At 36.3% G+C, this 22269-nt stretch overlaps 1 protein-coding gene across 1 annotated transcript in view; it reads left to right on the top strand.

Annotated features, from left to right (window-relative positions):
- Window positions 1–22269, top strand: part of adamts17 (ADAM metallopeptidase with thrombospondin type 1 motif, 17) — a 138894-nt gene that overhangs the window by 86756 nt on the left and 29869 nt on the right. The window contains exons 15-17 of the mRNA XM_084406112.1: window positions 3925–4045; window positions 11918–11998; window positions 15679–15836. Coding sequence (XP_084262238.1) covers window positions 3925–4045; window positions 11918–11998; window positions 15679–15836 — 360 coding nt within the window. The remainder of the gene's footprint in view (window positions 1–3924; window positions 4046–11917; window positions 11999–15678; window positions 15837–22269) is intronic.

The following is a 22269-nucleotide window of genomic DNA, read 5'->3' as shown; positions in this document are numbered from 1 at the left end:
AGAATTTACTGCACAATTACTAGACATGTTTACCTTGGATATTATACAATTTACAAGCACAATTTGTGGAAAAAAAAATGTATATAAAAAATATAAATAAAATTTATTTTTGTGTATAAATATATACACATGTATATGTGTGTGTGTGTATGCACATATATATATTTGTATAAGCAACGTATTAAACTGCAAATTAGCATTTATATTCCTTATAATAAAAATGAAAGACCTATGTTACAGACATATGAAAGACAACATTTCGTTGATTAGTTTTGGATAGATTATACATTTTTACTGTAAAATATCTGCCACCTCAAATAAGCTTTTATTTGCCAATTTTTTTGTCAAAAATAATCAAATAATCAATCAAATCCTTAACTTTGAAATATGTATGATAAAATGTATACTTTAGTTTGTACAAAGAAAGATTACACTTGAATTGTTGTTTATTTAAATATTTACAAGGTAGATGTAAACAAACTATTAAAAGGTAAATATAAGCCTTTTCTTTAAATAATTTTTATTGTGTTTTATTAGTGACAAATTTGGGGAGAGGATAAATATTCCAAAACTGAAAATACAGTATGAGAATTAACGGCACAATTACATGTTTTCCTTGGATATATATAGGCCAAATTGCAAGCACAATATGTGGAAAAATAAAAAAGAATTGAGATGCTTCCAACTGTTGCTCTTGCATTCTTGTGGCTCAGTGACTCACCTGAATGAATGGCTCATTAAGTATGCGGTCCTCAGGTGTGAACCACTACATATGCATGATCTGTGACGCCCACTCCGCATATGGCCTTTCCAAACAGAAAGTGCTTTGCAAAATTCAAATCAATGTATTGTGTTATGTGAAGGATTAGGCAGGGTGATTTTCACATAATTTTGAAGAAAAAACACTAGGCGATGACATCCATTAGACAAAAGTCTTATTGGCACATATTTAGTGTGTGTTTTGTGGTCTTATTTCAGAAACTTTAGTTTTTAGTTTTTTCAATAACCACGCATAAACATTATTCTCTCAAAAATGCAGACATGTACATTCTTGTTGCTCACATATTATGGTAGCCCTGTTTGTGCTAAATAGTGTGTAATTTTTTTTTGCCATTACTATGTTTATAAGCAACTGAAAAAAGCACAAATGTCAGGGCATGTCAGAACATCTCAAGGACCCCAAAAACACCTCAGACCCCAGAGGGATATACACACCTTTTCAGGGGGTGCTTAATAAACTGGTCAACTTTATATCCGTAAAACAACTCCTATGAACAGAAGTGCACACTCTCTCTTTCATTACTGCCGTGACCAGTAATGTTAGGACTATCGCACCGGAGACTGTAAGCTGGATCATGAACAGCTGGTACAGATCCATCCTCGAGTAACAACAAGAGTAAATGACGACTGCTATGTTCATTCTTACATCTTATAACAAAACATCTCATTCGCTTAGAAGACATTCTTGTCTACGGCTGCTCCGGCGTCGAAACAATAGCGGACTGTGTTTAGCTCACTCAGGGCGGGTCTACGCTAATACGGCAGTGTCAGTCAACAGTTGTGGGAGGGGCTTGTGAAATCTACGTCACTTGAGAAATCTACGTCATCTGAAAACGGCTTGTTCTGAGACACTGCTTATGATTTATGGGGATAAAAAAAAAGAGCACTGGGTGGATTTTTATCATTATAGGGTGGTTGTGTACACACATTGCCAACACACATTTATGTTCAAACACCATGTAAAAGTGAATTTTGCATAATAGGTGCCCTTTAAAGGTCAGCAACACATTGGGTTGAGTCTTTGTCCTCCATTGGGACTCCAACCATGATTGCGGTTGGTGTCCACCTGAGTTGACGTAATTTGCCATCGTTGCTTTTTTCAATGATGTACGACTCCCATTGACAGAGGAATATCCAATCTGTCAGTTTACATGGCATTAATGTCAGATTTATTTCCACATATGAATGAGGCCTGAAACCGATCTGAGAATAATGTAATCCATGTGCTTTTTTCCTGCTTACACGTTTGTGGGTCATATCCGATCTGTGCCACATGGGAGGAAAGAATCGGAATTGGGTCACTTGAACCATGTAATATAAATGTGGCCTTAAAGACAGAATTAATACCAAGTAGTTTGTCCCAAAGCTTGCCTACTCTTCTGCTACACACTCGAAAGTATATACTTTTTCTGTGCTCATAATTTAGTCACACAGCTTAGTTGTGACCGCTGTTTCTACAGTCAACCACACTGTTGCTCAATGGCCACTAGTAAGAGCACAAGACTGAAAGGAGGTCACAGTCTGCAAGCCGCCTTCACTAATAGAAAGCAGGACTGAAAAAAAAAAAACAGGTCAAAGTGTCTGGAAGTGATTTTACTGTGTGCACTTTAACACACACACACACACACACACACACACACACACACACACACACACACACACACACACACACACACACACACACACACACACACACACACGTGTGGTTACTGTAAGTGAGCATAGGGATTCATCAGGCCTGAACATTGACTACATCCCTTCATGCTATAATATAAACAATACTTGGCCTGAGCAGATTCAGGGTCAGTTCCTGGCCTGGTTTTTGCTGACCACAATCCCAGAATTGCTGTTTTGGGGATAGCGCTCATATTCACGATCTGAATGCAGCTCTTGTGTCATCTAGAGGGAGTGAACGGATGATCAGCGCCAGAATCCTCCAGTGAAAATACGATTTTAGTGACCTTTTCCTGTTTGTTTATTCGATTCCACTTCGTTCAGACTTTTAAGCAAGCCTATCACTGACAGAGATTACCTGGATTTCATGAAAGCTGGACATTATTTACACACAAAATCAAAACGAAACTATTCTTTTAGTGCATTTAATGTTATTCCTTAATTTCTAATTGTTGTCAAAAGTTTCTCATTGTTTTTTCTGGTGTATACTGATTTATACTGCATCTTAACCAGACAAGATTCCAGTTTGTCCGTGCTAAAAACGTGTGACATGACACATTCGATCATATACAACCAATCAGAACGGTTCTCTCTGTTTGCACACTGTGTAATTCCTGAGGTGAAATGGAGAATGATTTCCTGTGCATCCAGATAATACAGCAGTTTTACAACAAAATGTACTAATGACATTTTCAGCAGGAAAGTACTTTAGGTTTTTGAAATTATTCGTTAAAGATTTACATGATATGTCAGTGCTTTTATTTTCAGGCATGATTTTGTTGTGTTTGAAGATATCCAACCATTTTAGCAATTATGCTTTATGTGACTTGATGTTGTGCCAAAGAAATCAAAAGTATATTGTGGCTCAACACTGATGTGTTATCAACACTAGCCTTTGCATGTTCTTTTAGCCCATTGGATGGATTTACTGAATGGAGAAATCAACTTAAAGATATTTCAACCCTTTACATACTGTTTTCTTTCTTGTAAAGCACAGTTTTTTAAAGACTCTTTACACAGCTTCTTTTCATACAATGACACTTGATAGTGGCCACGTCAGTCAACCGTTTTGAGCGTGTTTCAGAAATGTCACGGCCCTTACCATAACTGTGAGTTTCAACACACTTCTAACAGAACTCAACCAGGCTTCGTGTTCATTCCCGGAAGAAAACTCGAGACTACAATGGAGGCGTTTCAGGGAGTTCAAAAACAGTGCTTACTGATAGAGAGAATAACTCCCTTTGGGTGTGACTTTGTGTTTTGTAACTTCCCAGACCTTTTTCATGCTCAAACAGCAACATTACACACTAAAGGAAGTTGAAAATGTAAAAAAGCATAATAGGTCCCTAATAAGATAAATCTTAACAAGATAAAGACAAGAGTCCATTAATGAATATGTAATTTACATTTCTGTAACTCATGAATCATGAAATAGAAGTAGTTTTTTTCTTTTTACTCTGCCTCCTTCAGAAAATCGGCTGTGACGGCATCATCGGTTCATCTGCGAAAGAAGATCGGTGTGGCATCTGCAATGGTGATGGCAAATCCTGCAGGATCATCAAAGGAGACTTCAACCACTCCAAAGGGATGGGTGAGTCAGAGGAGAATAATAGAATCATTTGTGTTCTGACGTTAACACAAACTTAAAGCAGCTCTCAGTCTTGCTGTAGTGCGTCAACAGGCCTGCTGGTGCTCAACACAACAGGTCTTGTAGACTAAATTATACAAGAGGCTCAGCCTCTCTTACCTCTTCTGACGGGCCACTACTGTAGTTTCTTTGTAGTTATCTTCAGTTTGGAGTAGTGAGTGTTGGCTTATTGAAGTTAACAAAGATCCACATTAATTATTCTCTTCCATTGACCATGTTGGTTTTGTGTCTCTCAGTCCCTCATAGCCTTTGTAAGAAGGTTTCTACGTGTGTGATGTCGAAACCCAGAGCTGTTCTCAAGTGTTTCTCATGTAAGATGCATGGTTTGACGTGTGTGTGTGTGTGTGTGTGTGTGTGTTTGTCGTCTATCAGGTTGTTTTGATACGGACTATTCTATGGGATTAACACCTAAATGCTCTTTAATAATTATATTAAACACACCTTTATACTATGAGAGTTGATGTCCTGATTAATTTCAATACAACGTATACGCTACTGTTCAAAAGTTTGTGATCAGTACGATTTTTATTATATTTATGAAAGAAGATTCTTTTTAGTGTTGTTATTTTTTAACAAAAAAAAAGTTACACAGTGTACCTTCAAATAAAATTAGATTAGAAAACTTTAAAATGTTGCCTTGGCATCTAACTAAAATATCTTTTAATTAACCGAAGTAGTAAAATAACTAAAACTAAAATAAGAATAAATTACAGCTAAATGTAAATATTTAAAAAAAAAATCTAATAAATATGACAACAAAAATGTATTAAATGAATTAATTTGTTTGATCAAAAATACATCTAAAAATTGAAATATTATCAGAATTAAAATTACTTTATATATAGTTATTTTCTTTTAAACCATTATAAAACATAATTTATTCCTATGATGACAAAGCTGAATTTCCAGCTGAATTTTTCTCTAGTCTTCAGTGTCACATGATCCTTCAGAAATCATTATAATATGCTGATTTAGTGCTCAAGAAACATTTCTTATTGAAAAGAATTGAATGTTGAAAACAGAATTCTTTGATGAATAGAAAGATCAAAATAACAGCATTTATTTGAAATAGAAACATTATAACATTATGAATGTTTTTACTGTCACTTTTGATAAATTGAATGCATCCTAACTGAATAAGAATTTCAAAATTGTAGTGTTCCCAAACTTATGAACAGTGTGTATAATTGTATTGGTTTGTCAAGTTAACATTTTCTCATATTGTTTTTCAAAACCTCTAACCAGAGGATAAATTTCAAAGTTTGTCACTACAAACTTCCATTTTCTGTTTAATATGACATTTTCATTTAACTGACATGCTCCACAAGGTCTGTGTCTGTGAATGATTTAATATTGTAAATGAGGTTAAAACTTTTTTGTTATTTGAAAATCTTTTGCTCTCCCTCATCAGCTGAGTAGGGACTCTTGCTCATGGGTTATATGCTATTCACTGGACTCAGTCCGGATGACTCCAAGGTCACTGTGTGCCTCCCAAAACTGCTTTAATACCGAATGTCCCTATGGTCTTCAGCTGTTCTAGCTTCAGGCCATTATCATCCTGTCCACTGCTGAATGTGGGAATATGTATGTATGCCCAGCCCTACAGGGAACGAGTCAGGGCAAAACTAAGGACTTTATACTTTGCCGGGAGTTGTTGCTGAGCCAAATAAAGACTCTACTTTGTCTAAAGCTGCATGCACACTGTACAATTATTGCTGTCTAAGACAAATTCAAGAGACTAAATCAGAAGTCTTGTTATTTAGCATTCCCATCATATTATGATCATATTGAAATTAACTCAAATTCACAGTCCACAAATTCCCCCTTTTCACAAGTACTTTTTTGGCTTTGTGCATGTGGATGTGACACGGATTGATGGAGTAAAATGGCCCGTTAGTGCTGTTAGTCTTGACTTAGCTAACGTGTGTACCACACTACAGTCTGACATGAAGGACAGTTGATTTTGTACAGTCTGCTTTTACTAAAGATCACATGTAATCTGACAAGCAAAGAAAAGAGAAAAGACAAACAATCATAGTTCCAGGCATTTCAGGAGACCAGAATTGAGCAATTTCTTTCATTGGCAATGTTTTCGTCTTTTAAGTCTTTAAATGAACCTTTTGGGCTTCTGAAACCAGTTCTCACTGTGTGAAGGTGTGTTTTAGTGGATCTTCAAGAGCAGTCATGAGAGGACTTTACTCCTATAGAGAGATCTGGCTCAGTCTTCTTCCACTTTCACATTTAACCACATTCTTAGCAGCCTTTCTACTGGAAGTATTTTTCCCATTCCCATTCCATATGTACACTACTGTTCAAAAATTTGAGGTCAGGTTTTTGAAAGAAATTAATTCTTTCTATTCATCAAGAATCTTGAAAAAAATGTATCACAATTTCCAACATTTTTCAACATTGATAGTAATAAGAATTGTTTCTTGAGCAGCAAATCAGCATATTAGAATGATTTCTGAAGGATCATGTGACACTGTGAGACTGGAGTAATGATGCTGAAAATTCAGCTTTACCTTTACAAGAATAAATTACACTTTAAATTATGTGTTTTATTTCTAATGAGCATAAGAGACTTGCAATGTTTATTAAAATAGAAATATATTTAATTTATTAAAAATATTCAGATATTGTAAGTTTGAGTTTGGAAACTTATTCAGTTGCATCATTCTCCATGGGAGTGTGATGTCACTGCTCATACTCATTAGCCACAGTTCCCATGGTGACAGTTACTTAATTTTAATAATGAATTTGACTGACTTATGGCTTCTGAAGAATCACAATTAATCACTTAACTTCAGAGCTCATGATAAGTCTTTATTGAAATGTTTACATGTTACCACTAAACATTGATTTCTCTAAGAATGATTCTTAAACTGTTGTGCTTAATTTGCACAATGTGTCCTGTACTTGTGTTTATGAGTCTCTCTCAATGCCTCAGCTTGGTAAAATCATCTGAAAAGAAGCAGATGTTTAGTTTAAACAATATGGTTAAAATGTGGGGTCAGTAAGATTTTAAGAAACGAGTCTCTTATGCTCACCAAGGCTCCATTTTTTAAATAAAAAATTCAGTAAAAACAGTAATCGGTTTTATCAATATCAGTAGTTCCCTATCAGTCAGTCACGTTCAACGTTAAGTCAGAACGATTAACGAATTGGGGATTGCAGTGCAGACTGCTTGAAGTGGGTCTTGCACGCTGTGCAGAACCAGTGACCGTCCCTGTGCGCTTCAGCACTAAGCTTTTTCCCTAAAAGAGCAAGCGGAGGGCGAGCGCCTCTTAGAAGGCGGCTCTCCATCCATGTGTTTCTGGATGTGGTCGTTTCCTGTCCTCATCTGATGGCCACGATCGCTGTTTCACATGCCTGTGAAGGTGCACCCTGTGCTAGACTAGAGCCGCATTTCCACCGAAATTACCCGGAACAATTTGTCCCAGGAACTTTTTTCCCCCCAGACCTGTTGCTAGACGCATTTCCACCACGGTCTAAAGTACCGTGAAGATTAGGCAAATAGTCCGGTGACGAATGACTGTGCGCTGGATTTCATCCTCTGAATTTAAGCTTAATAAAGCCTGAACCTCGTCGTCGGTCCATCTGTCGTATTTTTTAAACTCCATTGTTGATTCGAATAGCAGACGACTGTTACTGCACGCACCGCAACAGATGGTGGTTGAATAAAATGTCAACCAATCAAAATGCGGCATGAACTCAACCAGTCAGCATGTTCAGTGCCAAAGTCCCACTCCTGAAAGTTCCTGAACTTTGAAAAAGCACTACCTCACGAGCAGGGACCTTTGGAGGGGGAAATATTTACCCGGAACTTCATTTAGACCCTGGTTCCTGCGGTGTAACCACACCGAGTACCACCCCAAAGTTCCTAGTTCCTGTGGAAAGTATCTGCGGTGGAAACGCGGGTTAGGTGCCCATGTGTATTGATTCCCCTTCGGGTGAACCCACATGTGTATTCTTCCACACTACCGCTTCCCTGTCGGCAAGCCTGTGTCTTTCCCTTGGCTGAGCCCGCCCTGTCATCTCTGCCCGGTATTGACTTCACCCTAGCTAGGCTGGATCAACCACAGAGACCTTCCCATATGTAGCACTTCCCTAACAGTCAGTCCATATGTGTAACTCCACATGTTACCTCCCTATGGGCAGGATGTGGTCTCCATAGCGTTCATTTCAATTTGTCAATACACACAACAACCACACACACTTTTCTCACCTGTTGATGCCGCTATTGGAGAAGCGAATGCACGCGCGATCCCGATAGCACTTAGTCAATCATCCACAGTCCATACTTATTCCCTCCGGACATGTCTCATTATTCATTATTTCACTCATTCTCATTATTTATTTGTTTTATGTATTAATATTAAATTGTGTGTTATATGATGGCGTAACCGGGTTGCTGGGAGCTGCGCCAGCAAACTCGAGCTCAGGTAGGGCGAGCGGTTATGATGTCATCGGACTATGTTGCGCCGGCGCAGTGGACCAGAACACGGTGAAACCATGTGGTGTCTACATGTGGGGTACCCAAGTTTTTTTGGTTTAAAGACAAGCAGGAATTTGAGTTATGTTTGTCTAATTTATTATGTTATTATGTTTATTGAAATTTGTTTGTATAAAGTTTGTTTTTTTATAAAGTGGAAGTTTATGTCAATCTGAATGTGGAAGATATCATCTTATGACACTGGCCTATTAATGGTGGTGCCCGGAAAAAGGGGCGGAGTCTGGCCTTTAAAAGCAGCAGCCAGACTCCAGAACAGGACTTGTTTACCAAGTCAAGCCAACGTGCTACTGCGGAGTCGTGAGCTATATTGTATATTGTGGATACTTGTGAGTTTGTGTACATATTTGTCTAGTTAAATCTTTTTGATTTATTTTGTTGTTTTATTTTTGTTGTTTTGTTACTTTGTTTTCGGGACTGTACACTTGTATATATATTCACTACTGGATTATTGGACTTTCGGACACTTGTAAATAAATACCACCATACTCTGAAGAGTGCTACGGGTTTAGCCATCATTATTACATTTTTTTTGGGACTGTAACACGTCCGCAGTAGACTCGAGGTGACCCAGTTGGGCCTGCCAAAGGTCTACTGCATCACACCAGTGTTATTCAAATAGTCTCACTGTGTGGGTAAGAGGGAAAAGCAATGATCGACCCTCTCTCTCTGCAGCCCTGTCCTTTCTCCGCCCCAGCAGGGGTGGGGGGATTAGGCGGCTTATCTGGGGCTCTGGAAGTGGCAGCAATTGCAGCGTTTTGGTAGGGATCCCAATTCATCAGTTGTTCGGACGTAACGTCGGGGAACAGCTAGGTTACTAATATAACCCCCGTTCCCTGAAGGAGGGAATGGAGACGTTACATCCCGTTGCCACAATTGCTGTACCACCACTGAAATGGCCGTGACACCATCTCGGCTCCTCAGCGACTTGAATGGCTGAGTTCAGCACGCTTCCATTCAAACCCGATTCGCGGGTTGTGGTTTGCGATGCAAATCTCACTCACCAATGTCCATTGGCTTGTTTTGTTTACGCTTGAAGGTGATTGGGCTTACAGGTGAGATCCCCAATTCGTCAGTTGTTCTGATGTAACGTCTATACGCTATCAGTGTTGAAAACAGTTGTGCTGCTTAATATTTTTGTAATATTTTTTTTTTTTCAGGATTATTTGATGAACAAAAAATGTTTTAAAGAAACATTTAATTTTGTTATTTGATATAGAATTCATTTGTAGCAATATCAATGTAATGCATCCTTGCTCAATAAAAGTTTTTTTTTTTTTTTTTTAATCCCAAACTTCTGAAAGGTAGTGTATGCATCACCCTCATTTCTATATAATGTGTAAAATTGAAGCAAAATTAAGTCCCTGACTGTTGTTAGATACTTGCTGAACAATGACTCCAATGTCTTTACTGAGGCTTTAAAGGAGTAATTCACCCAGAAATGAAAGTACTGTCCTCACCCTTTATGTTGTTCCAACACATGTGATTTCCTTTCTTTTCTTTTTTTTTTACTGTGAAACCGAAAAATGGATGTCAGGTTAGAATCCAAGAGCTTTTGTTGTCCATAGAATGAAAGTGGATGATGATTTATACTGCAAAGCACCCTAAAATTACAAAAAAAATGTAATAAAAGCACAATAAAATAGTAGGTCATATAATTTTTTAAAGAATATAAACTCAAACATTCACCATAACATCATCATCATTTTGCATTTCACAGAGGACAGAAAATTAGACATAATTTTCGTCTTTGGGTGAACTATTCCTTTTTAATAGCTAGACATCACTGGTACAGTAGTGTTCCCTTACAAATTTTACTCCGTCTTCCAGGAGAGGCCAATAATCATTTGGCAGAAAATGTTTATTGGAAAGTCCTACATCTATATCCTTAACTTTCATTATTTGAGATTAATTACTTTCCATAACAAAACCAAATAGAAACTTAATCCTGAAAGTCTGACATTATTTCAGGTCCTCCAGATGTGGTGTGATGTGGATGAGTGTGTGTTTTTGATCTGGGTTTGATGTGTTTTATGCTAATCAGGTGGATGGTCATGTGGTGTTGGGTGTTTAACAGGGGGTGGTGGTCTTTTCTATGTGGAGTGATAACCGCATGTTTGTGATCATGCCAGGAGGAATACGGTGAGTTTAAGGCTACGTTCACACTGTTAGTTTTTGGGATTGACAAACGTATTTACTTACAGATGTGAGTCTCAAAATGTCCCATTCACACAGCAACTTACAGCAGCAACTTTCTGTATGAACGTGCAACTGGAGTCAAGCACGTATTCTCTTACCAGTAACCATAGCGACAGTGACAAAGAAGGCGACGTCCATAAAACTGAAAAGTATTATCACTTTTGACATGACAAGAGTCCATTCGAGCCACAAGTTCATCCGTAAAATCTTCATTAACCGTCAGCAGCTTTTAGCAATTGACTCATATGTAGCACACAAAACTGACAGGAGCCGCTCCGGTGGTGGACAGTGACTGGATCTAAAACCTTCAGATGACACACAGCTCATATCTCCATAGCTATAAGCTACAGACACATGGTAGACGCGCGTTTGAGCAGCGCAGACAACTATATGTCCAGTCCGGTTCGGTTCACACAGCACAGGTTCTCCGAGAATGCGGTTGTGAATCCTGAAAATTTTGTTTGGTTATAGAATGCGATTGTCTTTCCTACTAACTGAACTGTGTGTGAACGTAACTGTATTAAGGACTCAAATACAGGACTGACAACCGTATTCTGTTGCTGTTTGAACGTGGCCTAAAACAGGTTTGGTGCAAAGTGTGAGCCTGTAAATGAAACCAACACTTGTCAATAATCATTTCAGACTGTCATCCAAACTGCAGGTCAAATCATCCCAGTCAGGGTCACACTAATCTCGCCCTGCAAAACATGTTTCACGAAGCTGCCTGTGTCTGTAAGACCTCAGCGTCAAAGGTCTCTTCTTTAAATGAGCTGAACTGATGGCAATTACTCATATACGCATGAGCATCAGCCATTTGTGTGCTGTTATCTCCTTTCTTTCAGGGTCCTTTCCTTTTGCTCAGTGTAGTGATGTATTGATTGAGACTTATCGTAATCATTATGAATGGTCTGCTTTGATTGGCCATGAAAGTACTCTATTTGTACTTGTAGTGACATACACATGCACACGCGTCATATTTCCATACATTCTTATAGAAACATGCACCTGTGCCTGCCCACCTGTGCAACAGTTTGAAATAGCTTGTCTTTTTTCATTTTCCACTCTTCTTTCTCTGGTTTCTCCCCTTATTTCTCTCTCTCCCAAAGGTTACATTGAGGCAGCTGTCATTCCAGTGGGAGCTCGACGAATCAAAGTTGTGGAAGACAAGCCGTCCCATAGCTTTCTGGGTAATTACTCAACCTGTTACCATAACAACGGTCTTCCAAATGGCCACACAATGGATCACACTGAGATGGGACCAACTCGATAATGGCTGTAGATAGAAACTATGCCAGGTGGTGTCTCTTGTTCTACGTTATGACAAATGATGCTTCAATCCTGACAAGCTGCTTGTCACATTAGGATAAAACTCACAATAAGGACGTTTTACATTAATTTGCTTTATTCTGCTCTAAACCTGCAATTTACTAAGTAAACACTTTTTTTTTTAGCCCATGAAATATTCACTTTTGTGAGTGAATGTCATAGAAAACAATGTCTGGGTAATTTTTTTATCATAGTTTCATGACAATTAAGCACATTTATTCGCCAAATTCTAATTACGTTTAATAAATTTGATATAATAATATTTTAATTTTATATATATATATAAAATATATATATACAAGGATGGCAATGTATTTGTATACCGGTATTGATGTATATATTTCACCTTAGACTTCTCATTATTTCTGCAATACAATGTTGATTATATATATTTTTATTTTATCCCACATTACAGTAATAGGACTTAATCATAATTGTCTATTAACAATTATTTAATTTTTGCTTTCTTTTTATTTTTTATTTTATTTTAATTTTAACTGTGATTAATGTAATTACTGTAATGCTAAATATTTCATATGCAAGCATGTCAGCCAATCACAGCAGTGGGCGTTTACACTGAAGTCTCACAGCAGACACGCCCCTTCAAACAGAGCGTTCAAATCAGAGGCTAAAATCAGGCTAGGAAATATCCCTTTTATTTCTAAATTATAACAACTTTTGATCTAAATAAACATACTAACATTATAAGGGCACCCCAGGAAACATTCTAAAATAATAAAATAATCCATGCAATGGGACCTTTAACTTTTGTGAGATTCACCCTTGTATTTAGTGAAACGCACTTGAGAGAATGTAACTCATGAAACTTAATTAAGACTTTATTTGTCCAGCTGGCCCACAATTGATGAGCATTGTGATTTAATTTATTTTAATGAGTCAGGGTTTTTTGAAAAGACGCCTTCAACTTTCAGAATTAATGTGTCTTGTCGTCCAATTTCACTGACAGATTATAATAACGCTTCACTCTTCATATTCTCAAATAAACATCCATTTTCCCAAAGGTCAGGACTGCCTGGTTTGAAGTTATTAAAAATGCCCACAGTCTCAGATCTTATAGACTAAGTTTCATAACATTATAAAGTTTAGACCTACTATAAAATGTCTCATTTCGGTTAAATGTTTAAGCAGCATTGCATGCATTTTGTTCTATAGAGCCTTTCAGCTAACGTTGAACTGGCAGGATTCATTCTGTAACTCATACGCAGGGAGATGTAAACATGTGTCTAGTTTGGGTCTGGTTTGCCATCTTTTGTAAGAGAACAGAATCTTTTTTTATTTTTTTATTATTCCAGCCAAAAGCTTGAAGTGACATGAAAGTGAACCCCTCCCATTGAGCTCAGCGCAGATGCTCTCCAAAACAAACCAGGCTATGCTTTCATTGCAGCAGACTGTGGGCAATCACATGTCTTCAGTTTCTACTGCTTAGAAACAATAATGTAGTCGTGTATGTGTATAAAAATAGGATGAATGTGAGGTAATGATGGAAGAATTATATGCAATAGCTCATTTGACTCAAATGCATGAATGGTGAGAATGTGTTTGAGGTGCATTTTAAAAGGGAAAAGTTGCTCTGGATTCTGGACTGTGTAAAGGCAGAGATGTTTTGGATAAAAGTAAAATGATAAAATGCTATAAAAAAGGGATAAAAATGCTATAGAATATATTTAAATCCCCACCATTACTGTCATGAAGTATACCTTTAAATTGTTTCTGTACCTGTACATTAGGGGTCTTCAACAGGCATCGAACAGGACCTATTTTGTGTTAAAGAGGCCATATTGTGCCCTTTTACAAAGTTTTGATTTTGTTTTTGGCATCTACTAGAATAGGTTTTCATGCTTGAATGTTTAAAAAACACATTAAACGCTCTGGGGTGCATTTCCCAAAAGCATTGACCAGTTATGGTCGCAAGTTCCGTCGTTACCAACATAGTTGAAACATTTGGCGTTTCCCGAAACCATAGCTCCAACGAACATTCACAAACAGCATCGCAAACTTGCATGGTTGGAACTACAACTCTTGAGCTGTGGTTACAAGCATATTTTCTTGTTAAGATGACGCATGGACTCAGATGATGCTCTTGGGCATAATAAGCGAGTTAACATTCAGTACATTTTATATCTTTCATCCCATTTTAATATATATACATTTTAACCTATATATTTTAGCGTGTCAGTGATCAGCGCCATTTTTGAAGAGTGCACGTGCATAAATGCGAAAGGGAACCCTGGAGTATGACGTAGAGGAACCCACAATGAATCAAACATCAAATAAGGCAAAACGACAGGGAACCATGTCAGAAAAATTTTACGTTACATGGAGAAAGTTAATGACTGAATGAATCGCATATATATAAGGGAGTAAAGTGTACAACAATTACTGCATGTTAACGTGATTAAAAATGAACGGCTTTCTGTTGTTTATGTAAATTACCATACTAATATTAAATACATTAATTACACAAATTACATTAATAATCATACATAAATAATTGCATAAATACATTAACCGATCTCAAATCGGTTAATTAGCAGAAGTTATTTCTCAAACACCACGTGGCGTGACTAAAGTACTATATTGTGAAACTAACGTGGTGTGACCGGTCGTGACTAGCTAGTCATTTTCTACAACGATGCATCGTACTATGAAGGTTAAGCAGTGAGTTATGTCGTTGTACAGGAAATTCACCCCTGTTTAGTTCCTAAGCTCTCCTTCTGAAAAGCGCGATGTGCTCTGATTGGTTGGCTGGACCAGAGTGTTGTGATTGGTCAACTGCTTTGAATGTCACATCCCTCACCATAACCACAAGTTTCAACACACTAATGCAACTCAACCAGGCCTCGTCCCCATTTTTTGCATATATCTTGGGCAAGAGTTATTTAAATAAGGAATATTGTGACGTGTTTGTTCCTGAAAGAAAACTCAAGACTATATTCAAGGCGTTTCAGGGAGTTCAGGTTTCGAAACAGTGTCTACTGGTATAGAGAATAACTCCCTTTGGGTGTGACTGTGTGCTTTGTAACTTTGCAGACCTTTTTCATACTCAAAACAGCAACATTGCACAAAGAAAGTTTCAAAAAAGTGTAATAGGTTCTCTTTTAAAACTGAAAATATGCTTTAAACAAAAATCCAATATTAAATTAACTTTAACAAAAATTTAAATTAAGAAACTAAAGATCAGCTAAATATTGTGCATCCTACATTGAAATGTATTAAGTCAAATTAAAATGTAATGAATGTGACTGTACATCAATAATGTTTTTTAATGACTTATATGCAATATAAGCATCATACAGTATGTACTGTAAATACTAAAATGAATATGGTACTATACACAAAAAGATTCTCATGCATTTTAGGAATATAGTCTTTTTGAAATTAGCTACTCACTCAGGTCTACCTCATGTTAATATGTACACAATTATTTTGTTTTATTTGATACTGTAAATGAGAGCGATTTGATGGAATGATGCTTGTGTAATGTGAATTAGATATATTTGTTCCTGTTTGTCTGGTGCAGCTCTGAAGGACTCCAGTAAGCGATCCATAAACAATGACTGGAAAATCGAGCTGCCAGGGGAGTTTGAGCTTGCTGGCACCACAGTCCGCTATGTGAGGAGAGGACTGTGGGAAAAGATGTCTGCCAAGGGACCCACTAAGACTCCACTCCATCTCATGGTAAAAACATTAGGTCATAACATCCACCTTTCTCTTTCTTAGCTCTTTACCGTCTTTCACACGTTTCGTGATGCAGTGTGCTTTTAAACTCAGAGTAAAATGCCATTCACTACTCATTTTATTTCTGTAATCACATGATTATTAAGAAAGACTAGGACGGGACATGGTTTTATCAGGAAATTGATTGAATCATGAACATTGAATGAAAATTCAGTAGTGTATTTTAAATCTTAAAAGGTATATATGTTTTAAAACCTGAAACTGCAGATGCATGTTTAAGAAACGTATGTACACTTTGTATGTCAAATTAACCCCCGGTTTCACAGACGAGGCTTAAGCTAGTCCCAGACTAAAATGCATGTTTGAGTTGTCTTAACTGAAAGCAACTTGCAGTGACATCTCTTAAAATATGTCAGTGCCATTGTTTTGTCTCAAGATGCACACCAGTAATGTGTTTTTTTTCTAAGGCACGTTTAAAAAAAGCTACTTAAATGTCCTAACTGAACTAAGGGCTAATCCTGGCTTAATCTAAACCCTGTTTGTGAATTTTAAATCATTGTTTTAATTATAGAAGCAATTATGAAACTACGTATAAAGATGTACTTAAGCGGGTCAACAAAGCACTTTAAAGTTCAGATTTGCATTTAATTTAAATGTAAACTCTAATATATTTTTATTTCATTGTATCATTTAACTGCGATCATTTAAATTCAGTTAGCATGCAATTACATTTCCGAAAACTTTACATTTAGTTAACACTGAAGTATATTATTTTAAAATATTATTTCGATAATAAGTTCTCTTTTTTTTAAGTGCTGAAGGGTTGTTCCAAACTTGTATTTAGGTTTTTACATGGGACACAAATGGAGAAATATGAAGGACATCCATTCAGACATGACAAGTGAATTATGGAATAAATTTTGATCTATTTCTGGTACATTATGATTTCAGAAGACTTGGAATGTAACACGCAAGTCATAGAAACTACTGTAAAGAATTTTTTACGTTTTTTTTTTTGAGTGTCAGATGGTCACTATGATCTCTATATGGAAAGAGCTACGTGAAGCTTCATCAAAAAAATATCCCCTTTTGTGTTCCATGGAAAAAATAACAGCATATGGGTTTGGAACAACATGAGGGTTAGTAAATAATGACAGAATATTTCTTTTTTGGCTGAATTGTCACTTTAAGAAAATAAATGGGGGCAATTTTGATTTCATGCTGACTGTAACTGCCATGTTCTCCATGTTTCTAGTCGATTTAAAATATAATTAAAGCATATTTGTCTTCATCATGAACGACTTCATGATTAGCACAACATGTGAATTTATATTTGGAAAACATGGCAGCCTGGCTAATCCAAAGCAAATACATAAATTAAATGGAAAACATATCACGCAAAATGTTTTGAAAGCAATAATGCAGATGTTTTTGGGATGGAGCCACAGCTAAACCTGAAGTCTTCACCCTCTGCTGCTTTTCCACACCATGTGTCTACACAGACTTGCAATGATTTCATCATCACAACGCAAAAACAGCTCAATGCAGCACAGCGGAAAGAAATACAGAAAACACATATATCTTGAGACACATTTCTAGCAATTTTACACAGTTCTCCAAACCAAGGTCCGTGCTCTCAAACAATTAATACAGCCGTTTTACGCTTTTAATTTCGTATTTTTCTTTTGTGTAATTATTATAAAAGTAATTCAAAATGTTAATAGTAATCATTAATAATTATTTTATTTATTAATTTAGTGAGTATTTTAGTAATTACTTTTTCATTTTAATCTCACCCAAACAATACTTTCAAACTTTCAAAACTTTCTGTATCCACTACTCATATTGTACGCATTTACATTTGTGCATTTGGAAGATGCTTTTATCCAAAGCAACTTGCATTGAATTCAAGGTACACTGCAAAAAAATGATTTTCTTCTTCAGAATATTTGTCTTGTTTTCCATTACAAATATCTAAACATTCTTAAATCAGGATACACTTACTTGAAAAGCAAAATATCTAAATATTATATAAAAAAATATCTGCCAATGGGACTAGAAAAATAAACTTAAACTTAAATTCAAAAGGAAAACAAATGTATATATCTTATTTTGATACAGAAAACAAGACATAATATCTTAAATCATTTTGCTCTCAAGTATACAGTATGCATTAATATATCTTGATTTAAAAATGTTTAGATATTTGTACTGGAAAGTTTGACAGAACAGCTTTACTTCAGTCGTCAAAAAGTTGTCAAATTGTCAGTTTTCAAACAGTTGACAAAAGATTTTGGATTCATCAAATGGTTTATAAGATACGGACCGTTTCTCAATATGCGTTCTTGTCTGTACTTGTGTTCTTGTGGACTTGTGAAACGTCATCAGTCGCTGGCCAAGTACTGTTCCAATTCAAAGTTCACATCTAGCCAAGTCCAGTTCAAATCCCCGGATGTGTTCTTGATCTGCCCCTTTTACCGAGGATGCATCGAGAGGTGACTTGTACGGACTTGAGATAGCCAGGTATCCCAGATTGCATCTCACACCAACAAGCAAGCGTCAACAGCAGATTAGATAACCCACGTAATTTAAAAATGCTACTGTTATTGTGTCATGAAATGTAGTTTTAAGAGTTCTTCAGGCGAGAATGTTTAAAGCTCAGATCTTTGGTTTATTTGTAAAGATAGCGCCTATTTGAAAATTTGATCTGACGTTTGATGTCAGTGATCTTCAAAAAAATCTTCATTTAAAAAAAAGTGTAATGCTTATAGATAATTCAATGTTAAAATAACTTTTTTTTGTCAAGATTAATCTTTTTTGTTCCTACTTTCCCCTGTGCGAAGTTTCATGTTTACTTGGTTGTCATAGTTTCTGATTAGTTAATTGATTAGTGTCTAGTTTAGTGCCTCATTTTGTATTTATACCCAGTTTAGTTCAGTTCTTTTGTGTTGCCTATTGAATGGTTGGTGTGTAGTGCTCCTGTGGTTTTTCCTGGGCCTTCTTGTGCCGGAGATCTTTTTTTAATGTTGAGTAAAAGAAGAACTGCTGCATTTTTAAGCATCATGGTTTCCTCTCTTCTGTCACTGACCCGTGACATTTATATATCCTAATAATGTTGAAAATATATGTCAAGTAAACAGACATGATTAATTATATTGTTGTCCATGTCCAAGACCATTTGATTTGTTATGTCCATCAATTCATTCATCTATTCCTCAAACCGATCGGGAGTCCATCCCACAGACAGAAATATAATAAATTATTAAAATAATTTTTGCAGGCTGAAATTAAGTGATTTCCCCCCTTTTGACACCAGCATGTATTGCCAACTTGCTTCATCAAATCCAAACTATTATTTATGTTTGGACCCCGATTATTGCTGCTTGCGGCTGTATTTATAGATTAGCATATTACTGCTCATTATCGAATGAAACCCAGTCCTCTAATCCTCTAATTCAAGCACGTTGGTTCAGTTAATATATCCTCGAAGCTCTTTATGATGAAGAGAATAGACTTGTAATCTCCATTCCCTCACAGTCACCAAGAGTTTAAAGCAAAAAGGTTTGTTTAGTCCAGAGAGCTAGAAGGTGTCTTGAGAGAGATCTCTAATTAGTATAATGAAGCAGTGAAGCAGGCTTTAGAAAATGCTTTCCTCACAGACGTCCTCTGGCGCACAGATGCTCCACTTCAAACGGTCAGAGTGTTTTCAGACCCATTTAGAATATTTGAGCTAAATTTCTAATGTGCCTCTGGTCAGCTTTGGAGCTTCTGATCGAGGCTTTTTGTTTGACTTTGAATAACTAAATAGATGCAAAATACTCCAAATTAGGTGAGAAGAATCTGTAGTGTTCCCAGGGCCGGATAAACCATATGAGCATTTAGGCCTTTGGGCCAATCTTGAACTGAGTGTGAATATTCACTTACAGACCTCACCATGACGTTTCAGTGGTATGTAATTAAAACATAATTCCTTTCTTTTAATTGTTTAATGCAGTGATTTGAAGTTGAATCTCACAAAACCTGTCAAAGTCATATGTACTCAATTCGAAAGGATAAAAGAAGGAATGATATATTTTGCATAAGGAAAATAAAAAAAAAACATTGGGGCCATTTTTTATCAATGCGATTTTCTTTTTTTACATTTGACTTTATTGAGTAAATTTTGCATGTGTATATATTGTATGCTGATTTAAATGATGGACACATTACAGAAAATGTGTTTAATTTTTATGAATGGCCCTAAAAAATATATTTTTTAATAATTTTACTTGTGATTGTGGGGTGAAATGTGACATGGACATGTTTTCATGAGATTTACTCACTGTATATTTTGTGCATCTGCTGTTGGCGGGCTTGTTGGGTCTTTTGAATGTACTTCTACCTGTTTGGATGTGTTCTTTTGTGTGTAGTTTCTTTCATGTCATTAGCCACTGGCTGATAGGAAGACGGCTCTTTTTGAGAGGCTGTTAACCTCCACTGTCTGCACAGTAAGTGAGGAAAATGGCCATGAGATGGATCTTGTGATAAAGTGTGCTGGAGGCCAGAGTCTAGTCTTGTCCCTGGAAATGATTATGGGAATGAATGGAAGTGATCTCTCTTTCCTCATGGCATTTTGGTAGCCATTTAAAATCAGACCTTGCGCTTGTTCACAGGCCTCTAGAGATGTACTATTTGGCCAAGAGTATGCAGACACCTTCTAATACTTTTAATTAACAGCAGTTGTTTTTCCAGTTTATTTATTTTTTTTTTTTTTTTTTTTATTTGATCAGGGACAATGCACAAAAAAACATTAGTCTTAAAAAGAAGAGATGTCATGTGCCAGGTTATAGCAAAAAATGCTAATTTCCACCCGCAGTCCCTGGACAGGTTGATGTTATACTTACAAAAGTTCATAAAATATATACATAATTAACATAAGTTGATCCTGAAGGTGGTTTGTGGGGTTCATGGGCCAATTGCATAAACTATGTTAATTGAATAGGTCACTTAAAAATGGTTTAAAACAACTTGAGGGTGAGTAAATGATGATAGAGTTTTCATTTTTAAGTGACCTATTCCTTTAAGACTTTGTCGTAATAACTAGTCTGACCAACTTGCAGTTAACCAAGGGATAATCAGTCTTACTTTTCAGATTCAGATTAGACAAATCTACCTTTTTATTTTATTTAACTGAGTTTAAGAAGTTACCCGTCTTGAAGAAAACAATTTACAACCTTGTAAGACTAGTCTAAGCAGTTTATGCAACCGGCCACATACACTATATTGCCAAAAGTATTGGGACACCCCTCCAAATCATTGAATTCAGGTGTTCCAATCACTTCCATGGCCACAGTTGTATAAAATCAAGCACCTAGGCACATGCAGACTGCTTCTATAAACATTTGTGAAAGAATGGGTCGCTCTCAGGAGATCAGTGAATTAAGCTCGCCAAGGCTGCATAAAATTACAGTAAAAGCAGTAATACTGAAAAATATTACAATTTAAATAACTTTTAATGTTAATAATGTTTTAAAATGTATTCCTGTGATGCAAAGTTGAATTTTCAGCATTGAATATTCAGTGATAATCCTTCAGAAATCATTCTAAAATGCTGATTTGCTGCTCTAGAAAAATCTCTTATTATTATTATTAGTGTTGAAAACAGTTGTGCTGCTTAATATTTTTGTGGATTTTTTTTTTTTTTTTGTCATGATTCTTTGATTCTTTTTAATGCATCCTTGCTGAGTATTAAATTCGTACTTCCCTTCAAAAAATTTTTTTTATCTTAGTGACCTTGAAATTTTGAACGGCAGTATAGTTTTAGAAGATCTGAAATATTGTACAATTAGACCATTTTCACGGCAACTGTGTGGTGTTTTTTGTCATTTTTGGAGCCTGACAGTTCTTGGTCACTGTCTGCTTTCATTTTATGATAAAAAAAAATCCTTTTTGTGCTCCATGGAGGGGAAAAAAGAGAAAGTAATAGAGAAAGCTTTGTTAAATGATACCAAAATGTTCATTTTGGGTTGAACTATCCCTGCACCATCCAAAAAGAAAATCAAATCAACATCTCACCTATCATTAGCGACATCAAAACAAAGACCATGTGAAAATGGAACAAAATGAAGTATATGAAAAGTTCAAACAAAACAAGATCAAATCAAATCAGTGCAGGCTAGAGAGGTCCCAGTACCTTCTCACTATGGCTATGTTCCTCGTTTAGGGTAGTGCTACTGCAAGTATCAACCCCCGAGTCTTTAACCTGGGGTTCAAACCACTCAGCATCTTCTTCCAAAGAGTGGCCCCCAAAGGGGGGAGACACTGTATTCACTCATTCATATTGTTAAATGTGTCAGACGCACTCATACTTAAACTCACACTCACACTTAATGTACATTGATTATTACACTCATAACTGTATTTATGCAACCTAACTATGACAAATCAGGCAAGT

Source organism: Rutilus rutilus (assembly GCF_951802725.1).
Source record: "Rutilus rutilus genome assembly, chromosome: 3".
Classification (NCBI taxonomy): domain Eukaryota; kingdom Metazoa; phylum Chordata; class Actinopteri; order Cypriniformes; family Leuciscidae; genus Rutilus; species Rutilus rutilus.
The sequence above is the reverse complement of the archived record's forward strand: the minus strand, read 5'-3'. Positions and strand labels throughout refer to the sequence as shown.